At 38.3% G+C, this 26,630-nt stretch overlaps 6 protein-coding genes across 9 annotated transcripts; 3 read left to right on the forward strand and 3 right to left on the reverse strand.

The window, feature by feature from the left end:
- Positions 1 to 303: 303 nt before the first annotated feature.
- Positions 304 to 1,826, forward strand: LOC121750725 (molybdate transporter 1-like). Its single transcript, XM_042145323.1, has one exon. It carries the CDS (start codon positions 317 to 319, stop codon positions 1,709 to 1,711), a length of 1,395 nt encoding a protein of 464 aa, XP_042001257.1. The 5' UTR covers positions 304 to 316; the 3' UTR covers positions 1,712 to 1,826.
- Positions 1,827 to 3,983: 2,157 nt separating this feature from the next.
- LOC121751319 lies at positions 3,984 to 10,991 on the reverse strand. Of its 2 annotated transcripts, XM_042146039.1 has the most exons (5): positions 10,852 to 10,991; positions 8,095 to 10,655; positions 6,185 to 7,924; positions 5,354 to 5,603; positions 3,984 to 5,198 (listed from the first exon to the last, which is right to left on the reverse strand). In XM_042146039.1, exons 2-5 carry the CDS (start codon positions 10,591 to 10,593, stop codon positions 4,672 to 4,674), a joined length of 5,016 nt encoding a protein of 1,671 aa, XP_042001973.1. In that variant the 5' UTR covers positions 10,594 to 10,655; positions 10,852 to 10,991; the 3' UTR covers positions 3,984 to 4,671. The 2 variants fall into 2 exon arrangements, with proteins under 2 accessions (XP_042001973.1, XP_042001974.1); XM_042146040.1 differs by having other exon boundaries at positions 8,095 to 10,979.
- A 1,491-nt stretch (positions 10,992 to 12,482) lies between these two features.
- On the reverse strand, positions 12,483 to 14,069 carry LOC121753218 (60S ribosomal protein L11-like). Of its 2 annotated transcripts, XM_042148429.1 has the most exons (5): positions 13,960 to 14,069; positions 13,742 to 13,849; positions 13,608 to 13,650; positions 13,104 to 13,299; positions 12,483 to 12,866 (listed from the first exon to the last, which is right to left on the reverse strand). In XM_042148429.1, exons 1-5 carry the CDS (start codon positions 13,960 to 13,962, stop codon positions 12,668 to 12,670), a joined length of 549 nt encoding a protein of 182 aa, XP_042004363.1. In that variant the 5' UTR covers positions 13,963 to 14,069; the 3' UTR covers positions 12,483 to 12,667. The 2 variants fall into 2 exon arrangements, with proteins under 2 accessions (XP_042004363.1, XP_042004362.1); XM_042148428.1 differs by lacking the exon at positions 13,960 to 14,069 and having other exon boundaries at positions 13,742 to 13,858.
- A 2,275-nt stretch (positions 14,070 to 16,344) lies between these two features.
- LOC121751908 (syntaxin-32-like) lies at positions 16,345 to 19,171 on the forward strand. Its single transcript, XM_042146723.1, has 5 exons — positions 16,345 to 16,808; positions 17,668 to 17,912; positions 18,000 to 18,175; positions 18,436 to 18,642; positions 18,763 to 19,171. The coding sequence occupies exons 1-5, from the start codon at positions 16,577 to 16,579 to the stop codon at positions 18,920 to 18,922; spliced, it is 1,020 nt and encodes a 339-aa protein (XP_042002657.1). The 5' UTR covers positions 16,345 to 16,576; the 3' UTR covers positions 18,923 to 19,171.
- Positions 19,172 to 19,333: 162 nt separating this feature from the next.
- Positions 19,334 to 22,842, forward strand: LOC121751909 (neurofilament heavy polypeptide-like). The gene is made up of 4 exons (XM_042146725.1): positions 19,334 to 19,668; positions 19,783 to 20,219; positions 21,710 to 21,962; positions 22,171 to 22,842. The coding sequence occupies exons 2-4, from the start codon at positions 19,899 to 19,901 to the stop codon at positions 22,545 to 22,547; spliced, it is 951 nt and encodes a 316-aa protein (XP_042002659.1). The 5' UTR covers positions 19,334 to 19,668; positions 19,783 to 19,898; the 3' UTR covers positions 22,548 to 22,842.
- A 945-nt stretch (positions 22,843 to 23,787) lies between these two features.
- Positions 23,788 to 25,395, reverse strand: LOC121751300 (expansin-like B1). Of its 2 annotated transcripts, none has more exons than XM_042146021.1 (5): positions 24,982 to 25,395; positions 24,802 to 24,908; positions 24,538 to 24,719; positions 24,331 to 24,463; positions 23,788 to 24,258 (listed from the first exon to the last, which is right to left on the reverse strand). In XM_042146021.1, the coding sequence occupies exons 1-5, from the start codon at positions 25,118 to 25,120 to the stop codon at positions 23,977 to 23,979; spliced, it is 843 nt and encodes a 280-aa protein (XP_042001955.1). In that variant the 5' UTR covers positions 25,121 to 25,395; the 3' UTR covers positions 23,788 to 23,976. The 2 variants fall into 2 exon arrangements, with proteins under 2 accessions (XP_042001955.1, XP_042001956.1); XM_042146022.1 differs by having other exon boundaries at positions 23,788 to 24,180; positions 24,982 to 25,389.
- Between the last annotated feature and the right edge of the window lie 1,235 nt (positions 25,396 to 26,630).

Raw genomic sequence — 26,630 nt, forward strand, 5'->3', positions numbered from 1 at the left:
TGCATTTCGATCATCACAACCGTAGGTTCGTTCTTCACAGAATTCATATTGCATTACGTTGTAGTACTACTCTTTTTTGTCATTATTATTCAAGGTAAAAATAAAAACAAGAGTAATCGAGCTCGGTATTAACGTGGAGTAGTAAATAGTATTATATAGTTTCATCTTTCTGTTATTAAAAAATTATGTTTCTCATTATTTTTTTTTTAATTTTGTGGAGTAATAATCATTTTTTTACTACTACTAATTGTGTATATACATACACATGTCATCGGTTCACATGCAAAATTCAAGCACCTCACCGCAACTGACAACAATGGAGTCGCAGCCCAACAACTCCGGCGCCGGCGCCGGCGCCACCTCTCCATCCCCATCCCCATCTCACCTCGCGCAAAAAATCCGCCGCAACCTGGCATTCCCATCAAAATGGGGCGAGCTCAACGGCGCCATGGGCGACCTCGGCACCTACATCCCCATCATCCTAGCCCTAACCCTCTCCCAAAACCTCGACCTCGGCACCACCCTCATCTTCACCGGCCTCTACAACTTCCTCACCGGCTCCCTCTACGGCGTCCCCATGCCCGTCCAGCCTATGAAATCCATCGCCGCCGTCGCCATCTCCAACCCCTCCTTCGCCATCCCCGAAGTCATGGCCGCCGGCATCCTCACCTCCGCCGCCCTCCTCCTCCTCGGCGCCACCGGACTCATGCACCTCGCCTACAACCTCATCCCCATCGCCGTCGTCCGCGGCATCCAGCTCGCCCAGGGCCTCTCCTTCGCCATCACTGCCGTCAAATACATCAAATCCGAGCAAAACTTCGCCAAATCCAAATCCGCCGGCGACCGCCCCTGGCTCGGCCTCGACGGCCTCATCCTCGCCCTCGCCTGCGCCTCCTTCATCCTCCTCATCAACGGCTCCGGCGAAGAAACTGAAACCGAAACAGAAACCAACCAAATCGACGGAATCGAAATCGATCGACCAAATCGAAGGAGAAGTAGAAAAATCCTAAAATTCATCACATCGATTCCATCCGCATTCCTAATTTTTTTATTAGGGCTAATCCTCGCCATCGCCAGAGGACCTCAAGCAATCAATCACTTCAAATTCGGGCCGTCGAAAATCAATGTAATCAAAATCTCGAAGCATTCATGGAAGGAAGGGTTCATAAAAGGCACAATTCCACAGCTGCCGTTATCGATCCTCAACTCCGTCATCGCCGTTTGCAAGCTCTCCACCGATCTCTTCCCGGAAAAGGACGTCTCGGCGACGTCGGTGTCGATCACCGTCGGTCTAATGAACCTGATCGGGTGCTGGTTCGGGGCAATGCCGTGCTGCCACGGGGCGGGCGGGCTGGCCGGGCAGTATAAATTCGGGGGCCGGTCAGGGGGCTGCGTGGCGCTGTTAGGGGTGGCTAAGTTGGGGTTGGGGTTGGCTCTGGGGGGCTCGTTGGTGAAGGTTTTGGTGCAGTTTCCTGTGGGAGTGTTGGGGGTTTTGTTGCTCTTTGCCGGGATTGAGCTTGCCATGTGTGCCAGGGATATGAACACGAAGAGCGAGGCGCTGGTGATGCTCGTCTGCACCGCGGTGTCGTTGGTTGGGTCGAGCGCGGCGCTAGGGTTCTTGTGTGGAATGGTGGTGCATTTGTTGCTCCGGGTGAGGAAGGCGGGGGAGGTGAAGTCGTGCTCCGAGTTTTGGTTTGATAGTAAAGTTTAGTATTCATGATTAGCCAAAATCGATAATAAAGAATTATGTACTTCCTCTGTCCTGTAAGCGTGTGTAAACTCTGGTTCAATACGACGTATTTTAATAGTAGTAAATTTTAAGGTGAGTGTGGTTAGTAAATGGTGGGGGATCATTTGTTGTAAAATTGTGAATATGCTTGGAAAACACGGTTTAGAATTGAGGAGTTTATAGTTGAAATAGTGTACAAAATTGGTGTGTACGCACACTTTTATGGAACGTACTGAATGACGAATTGTTCACACTCTTATGAGACAAAATTGGTATATGTTAATCGATTGTTTATTATGTGTACACTCTTACTGGATGGAATGAGCATATGGTAATCGATTGTTTATCACGTCACAACGGATTAGAGAGTTATTGCTAGGATTGAATAAATCCATGTGATGTAAGATGAAATTGGGAAAAATGCAAGAGTAGTAGTAAACTAGTGAACTATTATTTCATTGCAAGATGAAGAATCATCAATCACAAGAACCAACCATTTTACATCAAATTAAGGCAGCCAAAAATGATTCATGGAGCTACTACACTGTCACTGCAGAAATCAGTACATCTACCAAAGCATTCCTCCAATTTTGGACCATCTGCAACAAATCAATAATCACATGAGAGAAAGAAAGAGTATTATATCAAAACAAGAGAACTCATTTCAAAAGACCATAAACCCCGCATCAGTTGACCAATCACAACCGATAAGAGGTATTAGAGTTCGTAACAGAGAGAGAGAGAGAGTAGCGACCAGTGATAAGTTGCCTGCATCGTTTGAGGGAGCAACGACGGCGACAATAGTAGGCATAATCAGTAGGAGTAGAAGGAATGCAGGCCTTGAGACATGAAAATTTACAAGCAAGCTTCTGAGATATAGTCATGGTGTTTCTTCCTTGTATAAAGCACTGGTTGTAGCACCCACCCCAGCAGCTGTACAATCTCTGTGCATCCACACCAGTTCCCAGCACCATCAAAATCGAGATGACTACGACGGCCAACTTCATCTTTTTGTTTTTTGGCTGCAGATTGCAGAAGATGGGAGCTCTATATATAAGGCCACAACATTAGTACACTTGTAATTTGAATTCACCGTTGCTTTGACTCATGTAGTAATATACTAAATGCTCAAAACATCTACTTTCTGATTAGGTAGAAGTTAGTATGTGATCAATGAGAAGGGAAAAGGACCATGATTTTTTATACTTTTCTTGGGTTTTTCTGTTACACCATAAGTCAACTGATTTATTGCAGTGCAGCTATGAGATTCACGACAGCATTAACTGCTACTTCCTCCGTCGCGAATAGGAATCCTTCTTTTCTATTTTGGCTCATTCGCGAATATGAGTCTTGGTTCATAATCACCATAAATGGTAAAAAGACCACACATGCCATTCGCGAATATGAGTCTTGGTTCATAATCACCATAAATGGTAAAAAATAAATGGTAAAAAGACCACACATGCCAGTAACTCATTATACTCGCATATCATTTTATATACAACTAAGACTCATGTTTCACTAACTTTTTTCTTTTTTTTTCTTTTTTTTTATTTTATAACATCGAATGTGAAACATAAAACTGTTTCACTAACTTTATTCCACTAACTTTTCTTAACATTTATTAAAACCCGTGCAATTCGTGAACGGATGGAGTACAGTTTTGGCTCAAAAGTCAACTCTTATAATACTACTACTCCCTCCGTATTCAAAAAATAGAAATATTTAAAACGGCACATGTTTTAATGCGCAATTGATAAAGTAAGTGAGCAAAATTGGTAAAGTAAGAGAAAAGAAAAGAAAATGAATAAAGTAAGAGAGAGGAAGAGAAAAAATAGTAAAAGTAGAGTTATTGGATTGTGAGGTCAATGTCCTAAAATAGAAATATTCTAAAGTTTTTATTTTTAAACAACAGCCTAAAATGGAAATAGTTGCTATTTTTTTAAAAAACGGAGGGAGTTTATTCATTAAGTAAAACATAAAAGCAAGAAAAATTTATGTTCAACTCATCTCAGACAGGCCCGGCCCAGCCCATTTAGCTAAAGAGATGTAGAAGTTTTGTCTTTATTAGGAAATTTTCATTTGGGTTTTCTCAGACAACGCCGAAATTAAAATTTGAGTGAGAAGTTGTACTAAAATATTGATGCACTTGATGAAATATTGCAGCAATATAAATTATAGTTACTTGATAGGAAGGATAAATTAAAAAACATGATAAAAACACACATTAAAATCATACAGTAATAACTTCATATAGTAATAAATCAAAGATAGATAAATTATCTACTCATCCAAACTGATTCACCTAGTTAAAAATCAGATACTGCATACTGTTCATAAGGTATTTGAACTGGCTGCAAATACTATACAAAATTAATTATTGCTTAAAAGCATAAAATAAAACCTTTTTTTCTGGACCAACACGACGATTTTGGATGGATCACATCTCGTAACCATAGTGCAATTCACAGTGTATTATTTTGGGCCACTAACTCCTTCAATATTCAGCACTAAAGCCTAATTCTAAAGGTTAATAATTTCAGTAGAAATTAGAAAACCATGAAGAGGGCAAAAAAGGCAACAAAATTATGTACAGTGATTGAATACTAGAATTCCAGGCGCCTCTTGCATCATTTTGGCTGGAAAAGAAAGCATGCGTCTACCAAAACTGCCCTTGAGTCCTTGACAGTGAGGATATGATGGAGCCAGAAAGACCTTTTTGTATCAGACTAGGCAGAGGTGACAGGTCGCCATCTACAAATTCTTGCCCAGCCTTCACGCTACAAATGACTTTTTATACTATGGACAAAGTATCGAAACTCACTTATCGGAAAGCCGCGGCTTTCGATGCACCCACAGCGGAGACGATGAGGATCGTGCCCTCTCAGCTGATGGGAGAGTTATTCTCCTCGGCCAGAACCAGAACCACGCCATCTTCTTTTCTAATTTATGTCAATCGAGTCGCCATCAAAGGGCTCTTTGACTGCCTCTGCATTCATCAGAGCAACCACAGCTTTGTGGACAGCTATGTCAGCTCTGTGGAACAGCTTCTGAGCCTTTTCCCTCTTGAGCCTGGCCATTTTATGCGCAATCTGCGCTGCGCCACATGCATCACGTACCCGGAACTCGGGAAGATAGTAACTATCAGGTCCTTGGAGGAAATAAGGCCTCTGACCGGGTGATTCGGGCACACCCGTGTTCCATTGCTGGCTCGCGTTTCTCTTCCCTGTTGACCTGGGAGTGTAGGGGATCGTCATCTGCTGGTTGCTATAAGAGGGGTATGATCTGAGCTTCTTTAATTTGTTCTTATAAAACTTCGGGCTGCCTGACGGTCCAGTGCTCAAGCAGAAATGTGCATCTCGTGGAGACAGTGCCCTAGTTGATGGTGAAACATCGAAATAGTCGTGATGGAGACTGCTTGAGTACAACATCTTCTCATCTCCGAAAACATGGCCATTGGATCTCCTCCCTGCCATGACAGAGTGTTAATAGGTAACTAAAATAAAGGTGATAATGGAAGAAAGGACAGAATGGATATGGCTTCTAGAAAGAAAAGACAAAGGACAATGGTAATATTATTAATAAACATCGAGACAAATGCAACAGGAAAGAAGTGAATACTACCATAAATAAAACCGTCCTGGTCCGCCAAGGAAGCATGATGGTGTCCAAAAACTGGAAGTCTCCTGTGAGACCGTTGTTTGGAACCCTTATTGGGAACCTCCAAGCCCCGTGGTCTTAAGCAAAACGCAAACATGGGTGGCTTTTCAGGAGGAACCTTCCCCTGACTACCAGCAGAAAAGGCATATAATCCAGGAGAAACCTTGTGCTCCCAATCCTTCAGCTGTTGTTGATACCTCTCCCAAAGTGGAGGCTGAGTACAAAACAATGGCAGCAATGAGTCAAGGAGCAACAATACAAAAGACTATATATGTATACATGACATATGACATCACTCATATATAACAGCTCTGAGGCTGCTATGAACAACTACACCATATATTTGACCAGTTAAGTCTGTAGCTTTATTTTCATCTCTGAAAGAGGATATGAGGGTATGTCAAAGTTTGCTCGACAGGCTTGGGAAAATAGCAAGAGCCGCACTCAGTTATATAATTATTTCCAGATCCCTGCCTAATGTCATGGGTTTAATCAGATACATGATCCAAGACCTCTATATATTCGCCTGAAGAGACAAGGTTACTAACGACAAACAATAAAATCTATGAGATCAGCATGCATGTCCAAAATCAGTTAAAAGAAGTCATCCATTGATGCTTTATCCTCCTTTCTTTCTGGTCCAGAGACACAGCTAAAATGCATTTGAAAAGTCATTCATGCTATAAATGAGGAATTATTTAACAGTCTAGTATATTTGATATGACAAAAAATATTTAGCAGACGATATGTAATGCTAGAAACTCAACAATTTATTTAACTAAGCTTTCGACAGACCTGCAGATGTCTTATTAAAGACATGCCAATTTTCTCCCTCTTCTCCCTCCAGTATTGATGTATAACTTTCAAAGCCCCAGCTGACCCCATTCCAATCAGAAGCTTTTCAATTTCTTCATCTGTGAAGTTCAACCGATGCTGAGAATAGGAAACTTTTTCAAACATGGCTATCGCCTTCTCCAAGGATTCCTCAGATATCTCATCATGTTCGTCAGCACGACTATTGTGTGCCATCAACCACTGTTCATCATCACTATCCATGTCATATAAAATATGCAAAGGATCCATTGCCATTTCCACATCACTTTGGACTTGTCGGAAATACTTTATAGGATTCCGAACAAAAGGAACTTCATTTCCAAGATCATCACTCTCCTCAACCAGACATACTCCAGGGATGGGGATATTCTTTACGGATGCTGCACGGATATTCCTATCGTGGCATTCCTCATGCATCTCCTTGAAAAGCATCCACTGGCTCCGGTTGGGAAACTCCAGTACCCAGTCCTTCCCTCCTTTCCACATCATAGCATGTGAGTAGCGGTTGGTAGACCCAGGCTGTAAAATGTGTTTAACCTTATAGGAATATTTTGTAACCCCAGAAAGTTTGACAGCCAATCTCCATTCATTATGATCATCAACTTCCAAAACAATATGCACCCCACATTCTCTCCATCCTTTGTCCCCAATGGTGACTAGAACATTTGCAACACATGTAAGCAACTCCACATTTTTCCGGTGGTTAACAGAGCCGTCAGATATCCTCTTGAGGCTAGCTTTCCTAATTCGTTTGCAAGGTATAGATTTTGTGCTTGGTGATTTTTGCTTTTCACTGAGATCACAACCTACAAAGGGCAATGTGTATTGAACTTGAGTGCGTGGCTTCTTTGGTCCATTACTGAATCCATTGGGCTTGAAGTTTGGGCTTCCGTCAGGCCAAACTGGGGGTTTATGTGGAGAAGAAACTGAGTTGCTTCCACCATGCTGCCACGAACTTCTGAAGCCAATAGTGTTGGGTGTATGAATAAAGCCGTCATGCACATTGCAATCCATATCAGAGGCCTGTCCTGATTCAGAAGAAGGAATTTCAATTCTCATGCCACCTGGTGTCGAATCTCTCCTGGGGTCAGGTGTTTGAGATGTGATGGAAGTTGGCATAGATGAAAGTCTTTGTGCATCAATCAGTTGATGCGCTTCTAACCTAGGCTCATGCTGACATGATTGACTAATAGTTTCGGATGCATTTCCAGCAAATTCTTTGAAACATCCACCCCTTCCATCATTATCTGGATTCCCCCTCTGGATTTTCTTAGAGGAACCAGTATTCTCAGCAGCATTACTTGCCAAGACAACACCCATTCCTGGATCTCGTTGAAATCCATTCAGACCAGGAGCTTCTGCATCTATTTTTCTGATTTGATTACCAATGGTGCCATCTTGAAAAGCACTGGATCTCGGTTTTAATCGAGCACATTCTGCACCTGGTTGACAAATATCATCAGAACTTTCTGAAGAACAAAGAGAACTCTGATGTTGGAGATTAACCCAAGCAAAGCTATGTTCCATAAGTAGCTGGAGATGTAGAGCGAGAAAGAAAGTTGGTGCAGCAGAAAAGGAGAGAGCAAATTGAGGCACTTTTCCAAACTTTGTAGCCAGACTAAGGGCAGATTGAGTCATCCTTTTATTACGGGCATCTCGGGAAACACCCATTGGCAAAATGCCAGGCACATATTTGAAACCCTGGAAGTTAAAGAAGGAAAACCATTACTGTTAAATAACACAGGAATGGTGACTTCCAGGCCCCAGTATCTAGCTATTACATTCGCAGTTGTGGAGAAAAAATAGGGAAATAAACCATTATTTCAAAAGTATAAATAGAAAACAAATTACTAAGTAAGATGAGAGAATACCTCATTGGAGGAGTGTTTTAAACCATTACAAAGTATGCGAGAGTGGAAATTCCCGCATTCAAGTTCCTTAATGTTGTCGTACGTGCACTCTGAGATGGGAAGTTGTTTAATGAGTAAACAATGTTGCAGAATCTCCGAGTCCAGGTAAAGCCATCTTGAACTTCTTAGCTTGGAGAAACTGTAAAATGCAAATACATGCTGCTTCCTTGCATCTTGAGAACTAGAAAGCTGGAACCTTATTGAGGTTGCAGGTAATTTCATATCATCATTCCACTTTTCATCAAATTGACTAAAGACAATCAAGATCTGGAAGATCAAGATTACTGCCTGCTTCAGGCAGCCTTCATATAAGAGAAATCTCATGCCAAAATTAGTATCAATAAAAAGTATTTCCAGGACAACAGCAGGAGAGCTAGCCACCAACACCCCATGTTGAAGCATAAATATGTCATGAAGCAGTGAAAAGTTCCCTAATTCAAATAAAGTCTCTAGACATGGTAATACAGGTAGCCATATCTCGAATTTGAATTGCTCAGATTCCAGCAAAACATCTTTTACTCTTAATTTGCCTTGACCATCAAACGACCATAGTCGCTTGCCAGATCCTCCTTTAGTAGGTCGCAAACCGACACTAACAGGTGAAAGTGGCAGTACAACCCATGGAGAAGTTCTACACACTCTGACATCTCTAGACAGAGAATTACCTCCTTCACTTGACTTACGGTATTTCTTCCTGACATAAACCACGTGTTTCTCACTTTGGGATGTGTGTGTGCTCTTTGGTAGAGAACTATTACCCCTTTGGCCATCAAGTAAGCTATCCACTGATGCAGATTCACAATCTGGATTATTTATAAATATTGTTGAGTCAACTACATCACTATTTGAGTTGTCGGTTTTCTCGGAGGAGAATGAAGAGATCAAAGGAAGGTGCTTCGTTGGGGTCTTCTGTCTCTTCGGAGATTTTGGTGAAGTTTTGAAACGTTCAGATTGACTAGCAAGCCATGACGCAATGGGTTTAGAATCAAGAGGGTCCCTTGTACAGCTATCATCACCAGCTGATGGAGCTGTTTGTCCACTATGTAAATCTTTGACCCTTCTTCGCTTTCGAGTTCTCGAATTGTCAGGAACCTCACTTGGGAGAAGCAGCAGCTTAAATTTCTCATCTAGGAGATTAACAATTTCCTCCTCCCGGTCATCATACTTTATGAGATGATGCATAGTTTCTGAATTGTAATCATATACAAGGCCAAAGTACCAACTCTCATCCAACGGCCAAAATATTTTTATCCTCCGGTTCAAAACCCAATATGGGTCCAAGTCTTGGGCAAGAATTTCATAGAAATGGCGCCGTTTCCTTGAGACGCCTTTCCCTGCACTCTCTCTCCTGGGCCTAAGAGTTCTGCTCTGATCATCAGCTGATGCAGACGGCCCATCAGCAAATGACTTGGCCCGTCGGGTAAAAGAATCCCGAGCAGATGAAGATGAAATCAACAATCTATTGGCTTTTTGAGATACAGAAGACTTCTTCGATGAGAAGCCAGTACAGCTTGGATCAAACCGTGAGGATAGCATCCTTGCAGCATTCTGCTCCAGATTCTCCTCATCATCATCATCCTCATCCACAAAATCAGCAAAGCGCCTATCTGATGAACTACCCATAGAAGGCTGAGACTTCTTAGCTTTGGCCTCTGCACCACCTCTACCTTTGCTGAGTACTTCATCCTTTTTCTTCTGACCGTTACTCTGCTTTCTTTTACGCAGTGGAACTCTATTATTTACAACTGGATCACATTCTTTCTCTGCATGGCAAGCTGAGCCAGACTCGCCATTCCTGTCATCTTCCACTTCTTCGGCCCCCACCTGCTGCTTTAATTTCACGTTTGAACCACTGGACTTCACTGTGGGTTTTGAATCAGTCTTCTGCTTTAATTTAGAATTTGAACCATTTATCTTTCTCTTGGATCTCACAGTTGAAACATGGTCATTACCCGATGAAGGTGTTGTTACCGGAGCTAATCGGTCATTAGGGGCCTCCCCGTCCTCTGATTTAGAAACTTCAGCCTTGACTTCTCCTGCAGAGTCAGCAGAATCAGAACATCTGGTCGTCTTAGAACCTTGATCACTTTTCAACCTTTTCCTTCCAACAAAACCCCTTGGACGCTTTGGGATATTAAAAGAACTTACATTGTGTCCCAAAGGCAACTGTAGACCTTCACTGCTTCCCTTCAATTTATGTCCAAATTCTAGCTCTGGTTTCACACCATTTAAACTCACCTTCCTACTTCTCTTAGCATCACTCTCCAAACTACTCAGAGGAACCTCCTTCCTACTCTTCCTTTTTTTCTTTTTAACATTTTCCCCATCATTTTCATCACAAACTTTCTTCTTACTATTCCTCACTTCAGAAAACTTGGATTCATAGAGGCTCTTGAGATCTAATGAACGGTTTTTCTTAGGAATTTCAACGCCACCAGACTTTTTTTTGCTGCTTTCCATCAATAATCCCTCAATTTAATCAAGTCCACACAATCCCTTGTGTTTTCATGTCCCACTTAGATCTGCCACAAATTTCACACGAAAAGAAAAGGGAAAATATCCATGAATAACCTATCAAACTCTTTTGTATTACACCAAAAGGCAATTCATTTATCAAAATATGCCGATTTGATAACCAAACTAGGAAAAAGCACGAAAATGAATGCACGGATTATACATGCAAGTATGTATCCGGCGACATATAGACATGAACCGTACCTAAAATCAGAATTACGGCGCCCACGCCATTAGAGAAGTGGAGATCGAGCATGAAAGAGTTCTAATTCGAAAGGAATTGAGAGAATGGGGAAAAGGAGAAATTTCCAGCTTTGATTTGAAGCCCTAATTTGATTCACTGCTTTTTTTGTCTATTTTGTTTTTTTCCCAAAACCTTTTCCTTTTTTTCTAAAAATAAATATTAAATTATTATTTCCGGGAAGAGAGGGAAAAATTTAGGGTTTGCAAGGGTTTGCAATTAAGGGGAAATTATACTACCCAAGAGTCCACGTGACCATATATACACCGTTGATTATTAATTTTGACGGCTAAGATCTGGAGGTTGGTATTGCAGCTTAAAGGTTATAAATAATGTACCAAAATTTTTGATCGAAATCCGGTAGTTGAGGCCTCTCTTTGTACGCGTTGACGGATAACTTGTTCGACATTTGAACTCTAGAAAATGGTGACGTGATTTTAGAATTTTTCTTTGAAATTATGTACTAGTAGTAGGTTTTTGTGAATGACGTAATTAACCTTGGAAAAGACATAATTAACCTTTGGAAGAGGTAAAATTGCGATGAACACCTTATGGTTTCAAATTGAGGAAGTTATGATGCGCCAATTTACATGTCTGGGTCCACAAGCTCAACTACATTTAAAATGCCTGCTTGCTCCTTGTAGTTAAATGTATTTCATACTATTCACTAATTCATCTGTGTTTCATAAATTAATATTCCTTTTATCTATAAAAATAATTTATCTTTTCATTACGTTCATCCATTAGAATTAATTAATCTCATACTAAAAATAAAAGGTTAGTATTTCTAATTTATTGCTCATCTTTTATCTTTCTCTCATAAAATACCATATACTTTATCAAATTCATACTATTAAAACTCATGCTCTCAAATTATTTTTTATGGACAACAGGAATATATAATATAATTAGACTAACTTCAATATTTTTTTACATTTCATAAAACCTAAAGATAACATGAAAGTTTTATTTATAGACGAAGGATAACATTTTAAATTTAGATTATGGTCACACGATGCATAATCCCTTTACCACATTTTACTAACATTTTTCTATTTTAGTTAGTCATAAGCTGCTTACACTATTACTTATTTAAGTAAGAATTAGGATATTTAATTACTATGTTCAACTTAATTGTGTTTAGTGATCTTTCATTACGCCTAAATAACTTATAATTACACTAAAACTTCAATCCCAAATTAACGACCTAAAACAAATGGTGAAAGCACGTATTCAGCACCAACTTGTACAAAAATCGTGCAATGCATGCAATCCAATCCAGGACACTTAAGATTCACTATTAATATTAATCGGGCTAAAAAAGAACTACAGTTATACCAATCATGCATCAAACTGCTATATTTACCTAGTTATTATAATTGAGTTACTTATCATATCAAAGTTTTAATTAAAGATATAAATCCATAATATTCGAGAACGAAATCAGACTAATCTACTGGACCACTGATCAAAACTGAAGTCTGAGAACCAAATTTTCGCTATGAGAAGACAACTAAATTTTCAATTAAAAATAAAAACACTAGCTACATTTTGTTGATATCCAACAAAATAGGTACTAAATACTATACTTAAATGACATAAAACCAATCTGGACATTAATCATTACCAACATCCATAAGCATATCAAACACCAGTAATGAAATTTAAGACACAATCTCAATCTTAACATGAAAGTAAGACATGTCTGCTGATAAAATTCTACAAAACTTTTAGCAAAAACAGATGAAACAAATGAAACCATAAAAGATAATGATCAGTCTAAGCTCCAATGTTAGATGCCTTGTTCAGGATCACACCTTCATATTTCACCTGGAACCACTTCATCGCGTCCTCCTTGGTGACACGGTGTTGGATTCCAACGCGGGCCTTGCACCTACGGCGACGACCCACACGGTAACCAGGGCGCTCCAAGACTACATAGAAGTCCATACCATAGATACCAGTAGATGGATCATACCTATAAATTATCATTGCAACATGTTAGGAATCTTCATGTTTCAATATAATATATACAGACAAGCTAAATGATTTATCACAGAAATACAATCGCCAATGTGCAAATTCACCTATAGGCCAATTTAAAGTGAATCTACCACTATAAGCTTAGGAAACATAAAAATTTAGACTACACAAGTGTAGTCTAAATGGAAGGCTTGGCTAAAAGAAGATGACTTCACATCACAGATTTGCTTACTTAATTCCAAGATCAATGTGCTCCTGAATACCGAAACCAAAGCATCCAGTTTCACTGAAGTTCCTCCTCAACAGTTCATATTCCTTGACCTTCAAGCCACTCTCGAGGAGTTGCATTGCCTTGTCACCTCTCACAGTAACATAGCAAGCAATTTTTTCATTCCTCCTAATCCCAAAAGATCGAACAGTGTATCTTGCTACAAAATAAGAAAGAGAACTCAATTAGAATCATAAAATTTCAATTTAATCTTCTTGTCAAACATGTTCATAACTGTACTACAATCTTCTATTTATTGGATTAACATGATATAATAAGTAGTGTCAAAACTACTCTAGAAATGGAGATGCTATTCAGTGAATTAATATATCAATCGGTTCTGCGCAGTATGCTTAAAACTTTTATACCAAGACAATGAGAAAAGCATAAACATAAAAACTGAAGAATTCATGCGTATTAAAACTAAAATTATAAAAAAATAGAAATTAAAATATGATTGAAATATACCCTTGGAGAAAACAGGAGATTGACCGCTGAGTTGCTCCAACACCTGGCACAGAAAATGAAAACAGTCAGCTAAGAAACATCAAATTGTTGAAAAAATCAAAGCTCCGACGGCGGGAGCTCCATGTGCTCGGTACCTTAGCAGCTCTGGTGAGACGATCTCCGCTCTCTCCGACGGAGATGTTGAGCACCAGCTTCTGCACCTTGATTTCCCTCATCGGGTTCGACAATTTCTTCTCTGAAGCCTGCAACATAGCAAATACGCGAGAGATTAGACATATCGATAGAGTCTCCAACGCGATGACAAACATACGATGGATTAAACATGTCTACGACGCAGAAATACGGCACGCACCATTGGATAATCGTCGATGGCGGAGAGGCACTGCGGCAGCAAGATTTAATGAGAGAGGATGAACTCCAACCCTAAAAATATAGGGTTTTCTTGTATGGGCTGGATCTCAGCTTCTAGGCCCATCTGAATATATATTGTGGGCAGTCCATTAGATTTTAATCGGTCATGCTAAAATTTTGGTTTTGGACTATCTCATTTGACCAATTAAGCTCAAAACTAATTACTCCTCTAATTGAAGATGAGACGAATTTTAATACATAACTGATAAAATAAGAATAATAAAAAAAAATAGTTAAAATAATATAGTGGATGGTGAGACTCATAAATGATAAAATAAAATAAAAGAATAAAAAGTTTTCATAAATGGATATGGACTATTTCTATGAAACGGACGAAAAAAGAAATCCAGACTACTTTTATGGAACCGAGGGAGTATTAAAATGAATATTAGTACTTTTTTATCATAAAAGATTCCATATTTATAATATAGTAGTAATACTAATTAGAGGTTTAAATTTACTTTATTTTATTTAATTATTTATTTTTATCAAAAAAGTATCATCGTTGAAATCCTGAATCAATAGTCATACAATGTCTCATAATATAAAATAGTTACACATGTGATACATCAATTATGTTCCAAGCCATAGGTTGTGAGTAATAAAACAGTTACACATGTGATACATCCATTAGGGTCCAAGCCATAGGTTGTGAGTAATGAGTGCGGACTAATAGTATTTAAATTTTATCTTAGCTAAATTTGTGAGATGAATTAACATAATTTGCTAAAATCTATAAGAGCATCTCCAAGGAGAGAAGGTATACAGAAAATGTATATTATATATTTACCTTCTTAAAAAGTAAAATATACCCTTTTAAAAAGTAACACATTTCAAAAGGAAGAGGTATATAGAAAGGAAAATTGTTTTTTTAAAATAAAATAATAATATAAAATATATTTAAAAACATAAAGTGATTACCTTCTCAAATACATTTTCCCTTGGAGAAGGGTTTTTCATGAAAAGAAGGCAAATATGGTAGTTATAAGATTTTGCCTCTCCATTGATGGGGAGGTAAAAATACCTCTTCAAAATGGGAAAATGTATAATACCTTCTCAAATACTTTTCCCCTTGAAGAATGATTTTTCATGAAAAAAAGATAAATATAATAGTTATATTAGTTTACCTCTCTATTTACCTTTTCTCTTGGAGATGCTCTGATGGAGATGTTGAATACCAACTTTTGTAAGCATGTAAAATCACGTTTCAATTATTTAGGCAACAAAAAATCACATATGAAGCGCCTAGGATAACCATTTTGCTTATGCGGCATGAATAGTGTATGTATTGACCTTAAAGTTATCATAGCTCCACGCTGTCAATTGCACCACAACTCGTTGGTTTTGTAGTATCTCTTATTGTTATTATTATCTTATAATAATGCAGCCATCATTCTTATTATTAATGTATATGTCATATTTCTTCGCATTTACATTAGTTTTCGTATTTTTTTTTATAAATTATACAGTTATGTAAGACTTTTCTTTCTCTTACAATATGAAATATATACTCTTAATTTTAATTGCAGTAAAATCATTCCTACTCTTATTGTATATAATTTAAAAAGTATGTCACGCTGTGTCAATAAATCAGTATCTTGGGTTTGCACCCCCGTGGTTGATGTTGCTCAGTGTGAAGAAATCTATTTTGTGTTTATTTTTATTTTTCTAAAGATGTAATTAAAATTTTAAATTTGTTTCACCTCAATAGATTAAAACAACTTCGATCCAAACATCCGTTGTGAAGTTCAACTCTATAATTTATTAAATCGATTGAGATCGGTTCAATCATCATCAACCTTTGGGTATGCAAATCCATCATTGACCCATCATGCCTGATTGCTCAAACCTCATTTCAAATGAATCGAGCTTCCAGTGGAATTGACACTTAGCGTCACGCTTTGTGTCTCCATGTCTTGATTTATCACCTCCTCGAACTCCATATGCAATCCATATTTTCGATGAAAGTTCCTCACCGCTAAGTCCGATGCAAATACTCAACGGATGAAACTTGACGAGATTTTAGTGAGTTCAAACACTATGTCCACATAAGCAATATATTACAAATAAACGCAAAACACTAGTAGTAAAATACTACACAGTTGGCACTTACTAGGAGTAATATTTATTACAGTATATTACACGCTATAATCAAAGTTTGTTCTGTTCTTATTTTAAAAGATAGTATAATTCGAGTTATTGAAAAATTAAAATCAAGCCACATGACAGATTTTAATTGAGTAACGTTATACTAACAGATTTTAAATTAAGAGTATATTCATTTACATGCGAACAAATGGTGGAAAATAAAGGAAATAAACATATGTGGAAACGTCTACAATATACGATGTACACATAATAAACAGTGTGATACACCTCGATCAATTTTACCCCCTTCTCGTAGATCTAGGGCTTCACAGATTTCGTCCATTTCAATAATTTCAGGGGTTTGAGATCCAGACGCAATTTCCGAATTCCTGTTTCTCGATCCCTAACTTTTGAATCCATCGGGATCAAGCATTTATGTTATTGAGGTGTTGATAATTTGATCTGGCACAATGTCGGTGAAGAGCAATGCCTCGATCAGGGATCGTACGCAGGAGTTTTTAGGGATTGCGGAGAGGGCAAAGAAGTCAGCATCGTTGCAGAATGCCCCCAGCAGCAGCCGATCCAAGCGAGAGGAGCCGCCGCGGTCGGCGGTGGCTATGCAATCGGAGTTCAACCGGAGGGCATCCAAAATTGGGTTTGGGATTCATCAGACGTCGCAGAAGCTAGCTAAGCTGGCAAAGCGTGAGTGAATCAATTGTAGCTTATCCTGCTATTATTTATCGAGAAATAAGCTGATTTTGGTGAGCTAATGATTTGCATTTGCTGAACTTTAGAAGTGATTATCAGATGCATATGGACTAAATTGCATGTATATTAAACATTTTGTTGTATGCAATGAGTGGTTGGGATTTTATTTATCGTAAATCAGCAGCAGGCATGCATCTTAAATCCGATTTAGGAGGCGCTAATAGATGTTGCAACGTGTTGTTTGTTGATTTACTAAATCGGATCAAATGCTTGTGGGCGGTGTTTTTGTATCTTTTGTTTATCATATTAGTATATGTATTCTTCTGCGGATCACATGTTAATCGTATGAGTTTGTATATATGTCCCTTGGTTTGTTACTACTTTTTGGAGCACGAGATCATTCGATTAATTGTAATGACTACTCTAGGTGCTTGAATAAACAAACTCTTAAGAGATCATAGTTTGTCTGTTCTTGGAGTATGGCTGTGTTCTTCTGGACAAAAATCTAGTTACACGATAAAGGGTCTTTATACCTTTCGGATGCGTGTGTGTTTACTTCCAGTTATAGGATGGATAGATAAATATAGTCCAAGCTAATCTTCCATTTACTTTGATGGAATGATTGATTTTGAGATTGTTTGACCGACTTGTCCTTTAAATTTTCTTCATATTTTTGTCAATATATTTTAGTACTATCATCCAAAGAAAACAGCCCCTAGATAGATAAATATTGTATAGGCTAGTCCACCACATACATTGATGGTCGATGCTTGTCATTCTATGCCTTTTTCTTATATTTGGTCTTTCGATTGGCATGCTTGAATTGATAATGTTATGCGTTTATCTCTTGCAGTCGCAAAGAGGACATCTGTGTTTGATGATCCTACCATGGAAATCCAGGAGCTTACTGCACTCATCAAGCAAGATATAACAGCTCTTAACTCTGCTGTAGTTGATCTCCAGTTTCTCTCCAATTCACGCAATGAGAACACCTCCAGTGACACCACAACTCATTCTACTACGGTTGTTGATGATCTAAAGAATCGTTTGATGAGCACCACAAAGGAGTTCAAGGAAGTTTTAACCATGCGAACAGAGGTGAACCCATATCTCAATGCTTTCACCATTCACCTTTCTAATCCTGTATTGCTACTAACACAATTCGTGCTTCCTGGTCTTCAACAGAACCTCAAGGTTCATGACAACCGAAGGCAGTTGTTTTCGTCTTCTGCTTCCAAGAGCCACGCAAATCCTTTTGTTCGCCAGCGTCCTTTGGCTGCAAAGGCTTCGACTAGTAACTCAGCTGCCACACCTCTTCCATGGTCTGACGGCACACAAACTTCATCCCAGTTATTTCCCAAGTGAGAACACGTAGTTCCTGCCAGTTGCTATCTCCACCACGGCCTACATTGATTTTTTTTGCCATATTCCCTTTTAACTTTCTGCTGATAGAAATTGATGATGTTTGATAAATAGTTCTAAAAGGTCATGCATGTGGTTCTAGTTAGATGCCATTTATGACTTAATAGTAGTTAATACTGAACAAAGCAACTTGGAGTTAAACCGATTTGCCTATGTACAAACAGATTAGTTTACGTGCATAGCTTATATTTTGTAACAGGAATCAGGTCGATGGGGAGTCCCAGCCTTTGCTGCAGCAGCAACAAAATCAACAACAACAGCAGCAGCAAATTGTTCCCGTACAGGACAGCTACATGCAGAGTAGAGCCGAGGCTCTTCAAAATGTGGAGTCTACAATTCATGAGCTGGGAAGTATCTTCAATCAGTTGGCTACTCTTGTATCTCAGCAAGGAGAGATTGCTATCAGGTAGCTTTAGCATGAACTAAAAGCAGTCAATTATGCATTGGGAATTTCTGATCATATTATCTTGCATATCTGAATCCATGCCTGGACGTCATTGTTCTTACGTGAGCCCCATCTTAATAGGATCGATGAGAACATGGAAGACACACTGGCAAACGTGGAGGGAGCACAAGGGGCTCTGCTAAAGTACCTCAACAGCATCTCTTCGAATCGGTGGCTAATGATCAAGATATTCTTTGTGTTGATTTTCTTCCTCACGATATTCCTTTTCTTTGTGGCCTAGTGATGTGTCGTTTTATCTTCTCACACAGGAAGAAAACTCAGCGCCGTGTGTCTGCCCTATAATTTTCCAAAATGTTTTGTAGTAAAATTCTTTCTTTTGTATATCAGGAAACGCTATTTTCACGAGCTTCATATGTGTATTCTTACTATAAGGTGAAGTTCAAGAGAAGAACTTCCGTTTGAAGTGTAATGGAAAAGTACATTAATTTTGTGTTTGTATGATAATGCTTGGTTGCAGTGCTTCCACATATTTTTTGCTGTGTTTCATTTATCTTAATCTATTATTTGTAATGACATGAAATCTTAATTACGAGTATTATAGATTAAATTAGTAGCAGCTAACATCAAGAATTGAAAAAAGAGGCAAAAAAACATGGATAGAATGAATTTCTTAAGAAATGCAATCAAATTTGGCAAATTTTTAACTTCTGCCTCTCTCTCTCACGTTATATGCACCAGAAGCTCCTTCTTTTGTCGTCATCTCTCTCTTTCTCTCTCCACATATATATATATATTGTGTATCTATATATGTAACGCATTAACATACGGATATAGATGCACAACTACAATCGGCAGATAAGCGTAACGCATTTGACACACCAAACCCTAGAAGCTGCGCCTCTTGTCCTGTTCGAAACCCTATTTTTGTGTGAATCCTACACTTCGCAATCGCATTTTCGAGCTCATCGGACCTGTTGGATTAGGGAGAATAGCAATTGCGATATATAATCGAGAAATTTGATATTCGTCCGTCTACACTCTGTTCGATTAATAAACTCACTTATAGTTTGGATTGTTTTTTATTAGGATTTCATCAAATTACGTGTTGTTTTATTTTTTCATTTGTTGTTCTGGAAGCAGTGATTGTTGATTGGTTTCGGGAAATCCAGTCCCGAAAATAATCGGCGATTTGTCACATCTGAGCTTGAGATTTTCGATCGTTTGCGAGGGTTTTTTGATTTTTCTGGCGGTGGAAAATGGTTGGAGGTGGGAATAGGAGGGATGAGGGATCGTTTACCGTGAGCAACACCAATGTTTTTGCGGCGCTGGAGACTTTGAGGAAGAAGAAGAAGTCTGATAAGGGGAGTAAGAGCACTGGTGCTGCTTCTGGAAAATCAAAGAAAGGGGAGGAGGAGCCGGTTTACTGGGCTCCGGCACCTCTGACAGTGAAGTCGTGGGCGGATGTGGATGATGAGGACGACGATGATTACTATGCCACCACGGCTCCTCCCCAGGCGATGTGGAGTGGTTCTGGTGTTGAGAAAGTGGATGAAACTGAGAAACAAGATCATTTGGAGGTATAAGGCACGAGCATTGTGGTGTTTTTTGCTCACAATTATTTTAAAAATTATTATTAATGTCTATTTAGTAGTTTGACGTTTCATTGTTGCTAACTTCTAACATATGGAATTGCTATTCGTCTTAATAATATATGGTGATCAACGACTTGATGGTTTGCTGTGTCTATGTTTTATTGATCCTTTGGTGGTTTCTTAAATATGTGCTGCATTTAGCTTTTATGCATAATAAACACTTCTCGGCCAATTCAAATTTTCGCTTGTTGCATTATAAGGTTGAGAAATATAATTTCCTACATATGGTGATTCTTTTGTGTTTGTTGTCAATTTTTAGTTGCCACTTTCACTTTTGTCTAGTTAACAATGTGGTTGATAAACGACACACTTTACTAGCAGAGGTTAATTGTAAGAGCTTAGTTGTTGTCTGTCATTTATATGAAATATTTGTTTGCTTAAATGTTTGCTTTGGTTTCCTTTTCTTTATTGGCCATCTTTTGTCATTTTACAGTAAGTTCTTGTTACCTACTTGATGATATTCATGTTAATGTCCCTCATTATTTTCTTTGCTGACTTCAAATGATTTCTGAATTCTTGCATGATCCCTTTTCCCTACACCTGCATAAAATGGTGTTTTTATCAGAGATGTATTATTTGAAGATTTGCAAATAATGATTTTTCCAATTGCATTTCAATTGTGCTTGTTTTCTCAACACGAGAAGTTATCCTTTCTTCTGAGGAATGGTTATTGTTGGGCTTTCTGTTTAATATGCAACTTGCCCAGTATGCTTCATCAACTTCATAATTTTCTTCTTCCTACTGAACTGATAATGCCAAAAGTGAATGTAATCTTGTTTTTTCCTCAAATTTACGTTGTTATGTGATTATGTATTTAGTTTGTTATAAAAAAAAGTTGGACTAGCCTATCTGGTGTCACCTGCATACACGTGTTTTGGTCTATCATCCTTTGCTTTGTTTTGTTAACATCTCCCTTATCAATAATCTTCTCCCTGTTCAGCATCATATGGTATGTGTCTACAGGTTGGTTGTATAATGATTAAACAATCTCAGACTAGTAAGATCATTATTGATCAAAACTGTACTTTTCAGCATGTAGTTTTCTCTTGTTCTATTGTACTGTTTCAACCTGGGGTGCCTCTCTCTTGATATCGTTGTCAGTTGCACATTTACACTAATTGTATTGTAATCATTTGGGTTATGTCTCTTTCGTTATCCTTGTTATTTGCAAATTTCTACTGATTGCTTTTATGCTCTTGGCTCTTTCTGCAAGAGCTCATCTGTAGACATGTAATGGCTATTTAGAGATGTTACATGATTTCATAGGTTTGCAAGTATGGTATTTGTTGCAAATAAGCATGTTGCTCAATGAGTTATGTTATACTATTGATTCCTTTTCTTCCTCTCTTGAATTGAGTTTGTGGTATGACTAAACTTTGTTTGGGACTTATCTTGATTTTCCATCCAAAATTTAGGAAAGTGAGAGCGAAGATGAGCTTCTTGATGAAGGTGATGATGATGCAGAAGAGGAGCCTGAACATGAAACGGAGGTCGGAGAACCTTCTGAACCAATAGTTGTAACACAGGTTGAACAATCTCCAGCACCTAGGGAGACAGAAAGACAGCTTTCTAAGAAGGAGAGAAGGAAGAAGGAGCTTGCTGAATTAGAGGCCATTTTAGCCGATTTTGGAGTAAGCCCCAAAGAGAAAGCTGAAGATGAGACAAATGGTAATTGATGTGTCCTTATCATCTATGTGGAACTGCTGGTCCGAGCATGAAAATTGCGTGTGCTACCGATGATTATACTGGCTCTTCATTTTGTTATTTTGCACGCATTTTTGGAGCCTGTCACATAGTGTGTGTGGAAAAATAATGCATCTTCAGTTTGCCCCTCTCTAATTACTAGGAATACAAGTCTGATCTTGGTCTCTTGCAGATGTGAACAAAGACGGGAAAGAGGTGCAACTGAATGGAGTTGAAGAGAAGAAAGATAGTGCTGCACCTGCAGAATCCAAGAGTGCAAAGAAGAAGAAGAAGAAGGCCTCCAAAGAGGCGAAGGAACCACAGGACCAGCCCAATACCTCAGATGCTCCCCATGAACAAGACGAGACTGAACAAGTGGAGGGAGACTCTTCTGCTGTTGATGTGAAGGAGCGGCTCAAGAAAGTGGCTTCTGCTAAGAAAAAGAAATCGAACAAGGAGGTTGACTCCGCTGCAAGAGCTGTTGCCATGGAGGCTGCAGCACGCAGTGCAAAACTCGCGGCTGCCAAAAAGAAGGAGAAGAATCATTATAACCAGCAGCCAATCCGGTAAAAGAAAAGTCAAGCTTTGGAGCTCGGATCAAATGGAGATAGCTGGGTTTCTGTGGTTAATAAAACTCCGAGCTCTTGCCCTCTAGTTTTGCAGTAGACAAACTTCGAATATAATTTTGCATTTTGAACATGTTTTTTTAGTTTTTTTTTTGTTTTTATATCGAGAAGCCTTTTCAATTGGTACTTGCTTGTTAGATCAGATGTATCATACAATACTCTTCTCTTCTTGCTGTGTATCTACTTCTGAGTCTTGACGAATGCTGAAATTTTCTGATGAATTTCTTGCTATTTAGGCATTTAGCCTCTCATACACACATCAGGAGTAATTGGTAGGTTGATCATAGATCAGTGGCTAGAAAGCTAAAGCTATCAAGTAAAGGTTGAATTCACTTTGGCCAAAATGTAGAATTGCAAAAGCTGCACTCTTAGCCCAAGCAGATTTCATTTCTTTTTATTTAATAATAAAAAAATTATACACACCAAAATTAGTAGTCGAGCTAGAAATCTCATTGCTGGGAACAATTCTCTCTACTCTCAATCCACAGGCAAATTATGTACTAAAACATTGTTCGATTGTGAACAATTGTCATGACTCTCAGTTGCCCTCTATCTGCAAGAGAATGGCATTCCTCCTAATATCTTCATTTACAACACAATTATGAGAGCAATGAATGTTCTGGGAAATTATCAATCTGTTTAAGGACATGAATGTGAACCTAATGAAGATTCTTATAAACTATTGAAAGAAACAAAGTTAGAGAGTTGGATGAAGGGTTTCCCTCAAGCTGTACAAATAACAGAGTTTGATATGTTTGGTAAATTTTCTTGAGAACGGAAGATACTAGTAATAGAGAATACAGAATGCCTGATGAAAAAGGGTTCCATCTCTTCATCATGCGACTGCAGATGCTCTTTCCGGGGAGATATTTGGGCTGGAGATGTCTTCATTGCAATAGGTAATCCATTTATCTTTATGTATAGTAAATATCCAAGACTGACTGTTATATGTTCGTGCACTCAAGATTAGCCTACTTGGTTGAGTCACACCTTGTTAGAGCTCTTATCATTGCACCCTATGGTCTGATCGGTTCGCTGTCGTCCACTTAGTATTATTAGTTTACTTTGCTGTTGTGGGTCACAAGAACTTGACAGACATTGGCGTCTTACAAAACTAGTACTACTGCTAAAGAACGTGAAAGAGGGATTTTGGTAATTAGTTTAGAACTTCCAATTGCATCATTAAATGTTTATCTTATAAGACATATCCTTCTACTTTGACCACTCATATATAAAATAAATCCAATACATAGATCACCAATTGACAACTTATTTTTTTGATTCCTACTTGAACAATAGAATCCATTTGAAGGCCTAAAAGCAATAACATTTCAACAAGCTAGGCAATATAAGAGTAATTGACAGTTGATGGATCAGGCAATAACTTGTGCTCCAGAGTCATATATGTCTCCTGCTTTCCAGTTATCTGGTATGTCATTGACTGGAACTATCCATTTCTCGTCTCCATTTTCATCGCTTAAGAGCATCCTTACTGAAAGTGGTCCACTGGGTGGTGAGGTAGCGGTCCATACTGCTCCATAACTCCGATCCAATAGTTTGCATGAGTAACTTTGTGTCTGTGTATAAAACGCGAAGTTATATTTCGAATAGGATATATTTAGTTTCCTTTGCATCTGAGAACCTTTCCTTCTTCTCTGCAGTGAAAATCACATCCCAACAGAATCGAGAATCGGTGAAGTATGCGTATTCAGAGATTTAAAAGGTACCTCACACAGTTGCACTGCAGTTATGTCTTCCATGCCTTGCTGATACCAAATTACAAATGCCAGATAATGGGGGTTGCTACTGCTTTCGTCTATCTTAATCGTAATATTTGTGTTCGGGTAGCTACATGGAACCCTGTGCATTTACATAAATGAGATATTAGCATGAAACAGGACATGATATATCCGCTTGAGGCTTTGTAAACTTACCGTCTATATTCAATATCTACGACGCCCAATGCTAAAAGAGATGCACCTGCATCCACGTTCTGAGCCATTCGGCCAAAAGCGCGCCTGCTCATAATGAAGTCAGTATCATGGCTGGAACCGTGGTCCGTTATGACTACATTCACTCCTTTGTCCGAACAGTACTTGCCATTAGTACACCTGACCTGAAAAAATACGATACATTTCACAATCGCGTAACTACTTGTCAGAATATACATGTTTGTTTCTCCTTCTGATGATATTTACCTGGTAACAAGCACCACATCCTAATCCATCTCGATATAGATCTGAAACTGCAGCTACGTCTCCATTGTTAATTGTCGCCCCAAACGCACCAAAGCCACATCGTCCAGCTGCATTTATTTTGTGTCAATAAAATCATAGGTATCGTTTTAGCAATGCATGCATGTTTTCAGAGAAACTCACTTTCTGTTCCTTTGTCATCAGAATTCGGGTAATAAGCAGCCCTCGACTGGGTGAAACAATCCGCGCATGGGGCAGCATCCACGAAAGATCCAAACAGGAGAAGGGTAGCTGTAAGAAGACCGAATACGAGTGCCATCATAGCCGTGTAGCAAAGTTATAAGGATACAGGGAAGAAGAAAGAAGACAAGCTCGAATATACGAATGGCTCTTCCAGCACTCGTATTTATAGCAGGATGAAGTGGCGAACGCCATTCTTATCAAGTTGCGTAGGCGTCAGAATTTGACAAAGAAGCCTCGAGGGGAAGGAATCCCACTACAGTTTTCATCTACCAAAATGGTGAGATTTTCTACAAGCTCTGGTAAAGATTTCCATTCTTATTCATGGAATGTCAAATTTCTGAGTGAGCTTTGCAAGAATTCTTGATGTAATCATTACACATTACGTCAAATGCATTGCATTAACAACTATATTTAGGTTAGACTTTGTTTGTATATATCCATTTGTTCAGATTCTGTTTTTTGTTAAATATATGCAATTTCATTCAATTTTTAAAATTATTTTTACATTATACGAAGGAACCTAGCAGGCATCGTTAGTGGAATGTAACCAAATCTGTCTCATTTTGAAGAAAAACCATTATGTTGGGACGTTGATAGGACAGAAATAGAAGTTTGGTGTCTTTGCACTAACAAAAAATGCCGTTAGCATCTTTCCCAAAAAAGAAGTCAAATCTATATTTGGCTCATGAAAATGGGAGTAATTCATTTCACAATATGTCAAATGTTTGAACTTTTCAAAAATGGCAGTTTCAAATTTAGGGGATCCTTTGTAGATTTGCTTCAGCTGACCACTTTGGTTCTTTTAATGCCATCACAACTTTATATTCTCTATTAAAAAAAAGTTACATGTCACATGTATATAATATATTGATGGTGTTAGCACATTTTTTAATTGATAGAAGTATTATCTAAGAAAAATTGTTACATGACCAGATCCAGTTGAGACCAAGTTGTTGCCCCTGCTGCGTCTGCCTCGCTTTTATTTTATTTTGGGCTTTTATTAAGGTGTTGGACCATTAATTACGTTGTTATGCAATTTATTGGTTTCTTGGGCTTAGCCTACTCTCATATATTTTCTCAAGTCTGTATACACGATTTAATTCTACATTTATGTAGTTTTATTAATTTAATTCTATATTCACGTTATCTTCGGGAAGGAACAAGTCTGTATATATTACATAGATTCATTTATTATAATAATTTTGATATGTATTTTGTGTATGATTTATATCTTAGTTGTAAATGTAAGACAAAATTTCAAGAAAATTGACAATGAGACTATTTTTCCGTCCGTCAAAAATAGTTATCATCTAGCAATAGCATCTTGTAAAATTATAAAAATATTATAAATAAAATTGAATATTGTATTATTAGTAGTCCATTATAGTAATAAATTTCAGCACCGATTGACTTATTTTAATTCTTGGTTCCGCACTTGTACATGACAATCTTGTTACATGAAATAGGCACATATTAGTATATTACGGTGGTGTTCGGTTGCCAACATAAAATAATACCAAGATATAATTTAGGATTGAGTTATGAGATTATTTTAGTTATAGAGGATTAGCTAAGACTAATTATCCTAT

The sequence above is a fragment of the Salvia splendens genome, chromosome 10 (assembly GCF_004379255.2).
Source record: "Salvia splendens isolate huo1 chromosome 10, SspV2, whole genome shotgun sequence".
Lineage (NCBI taxonomy): Eukaryota > Viridiplantae > Streptophyta > Magnoliopsida > Lamiales > Lamiaceae > Salvia > Salvia splendens.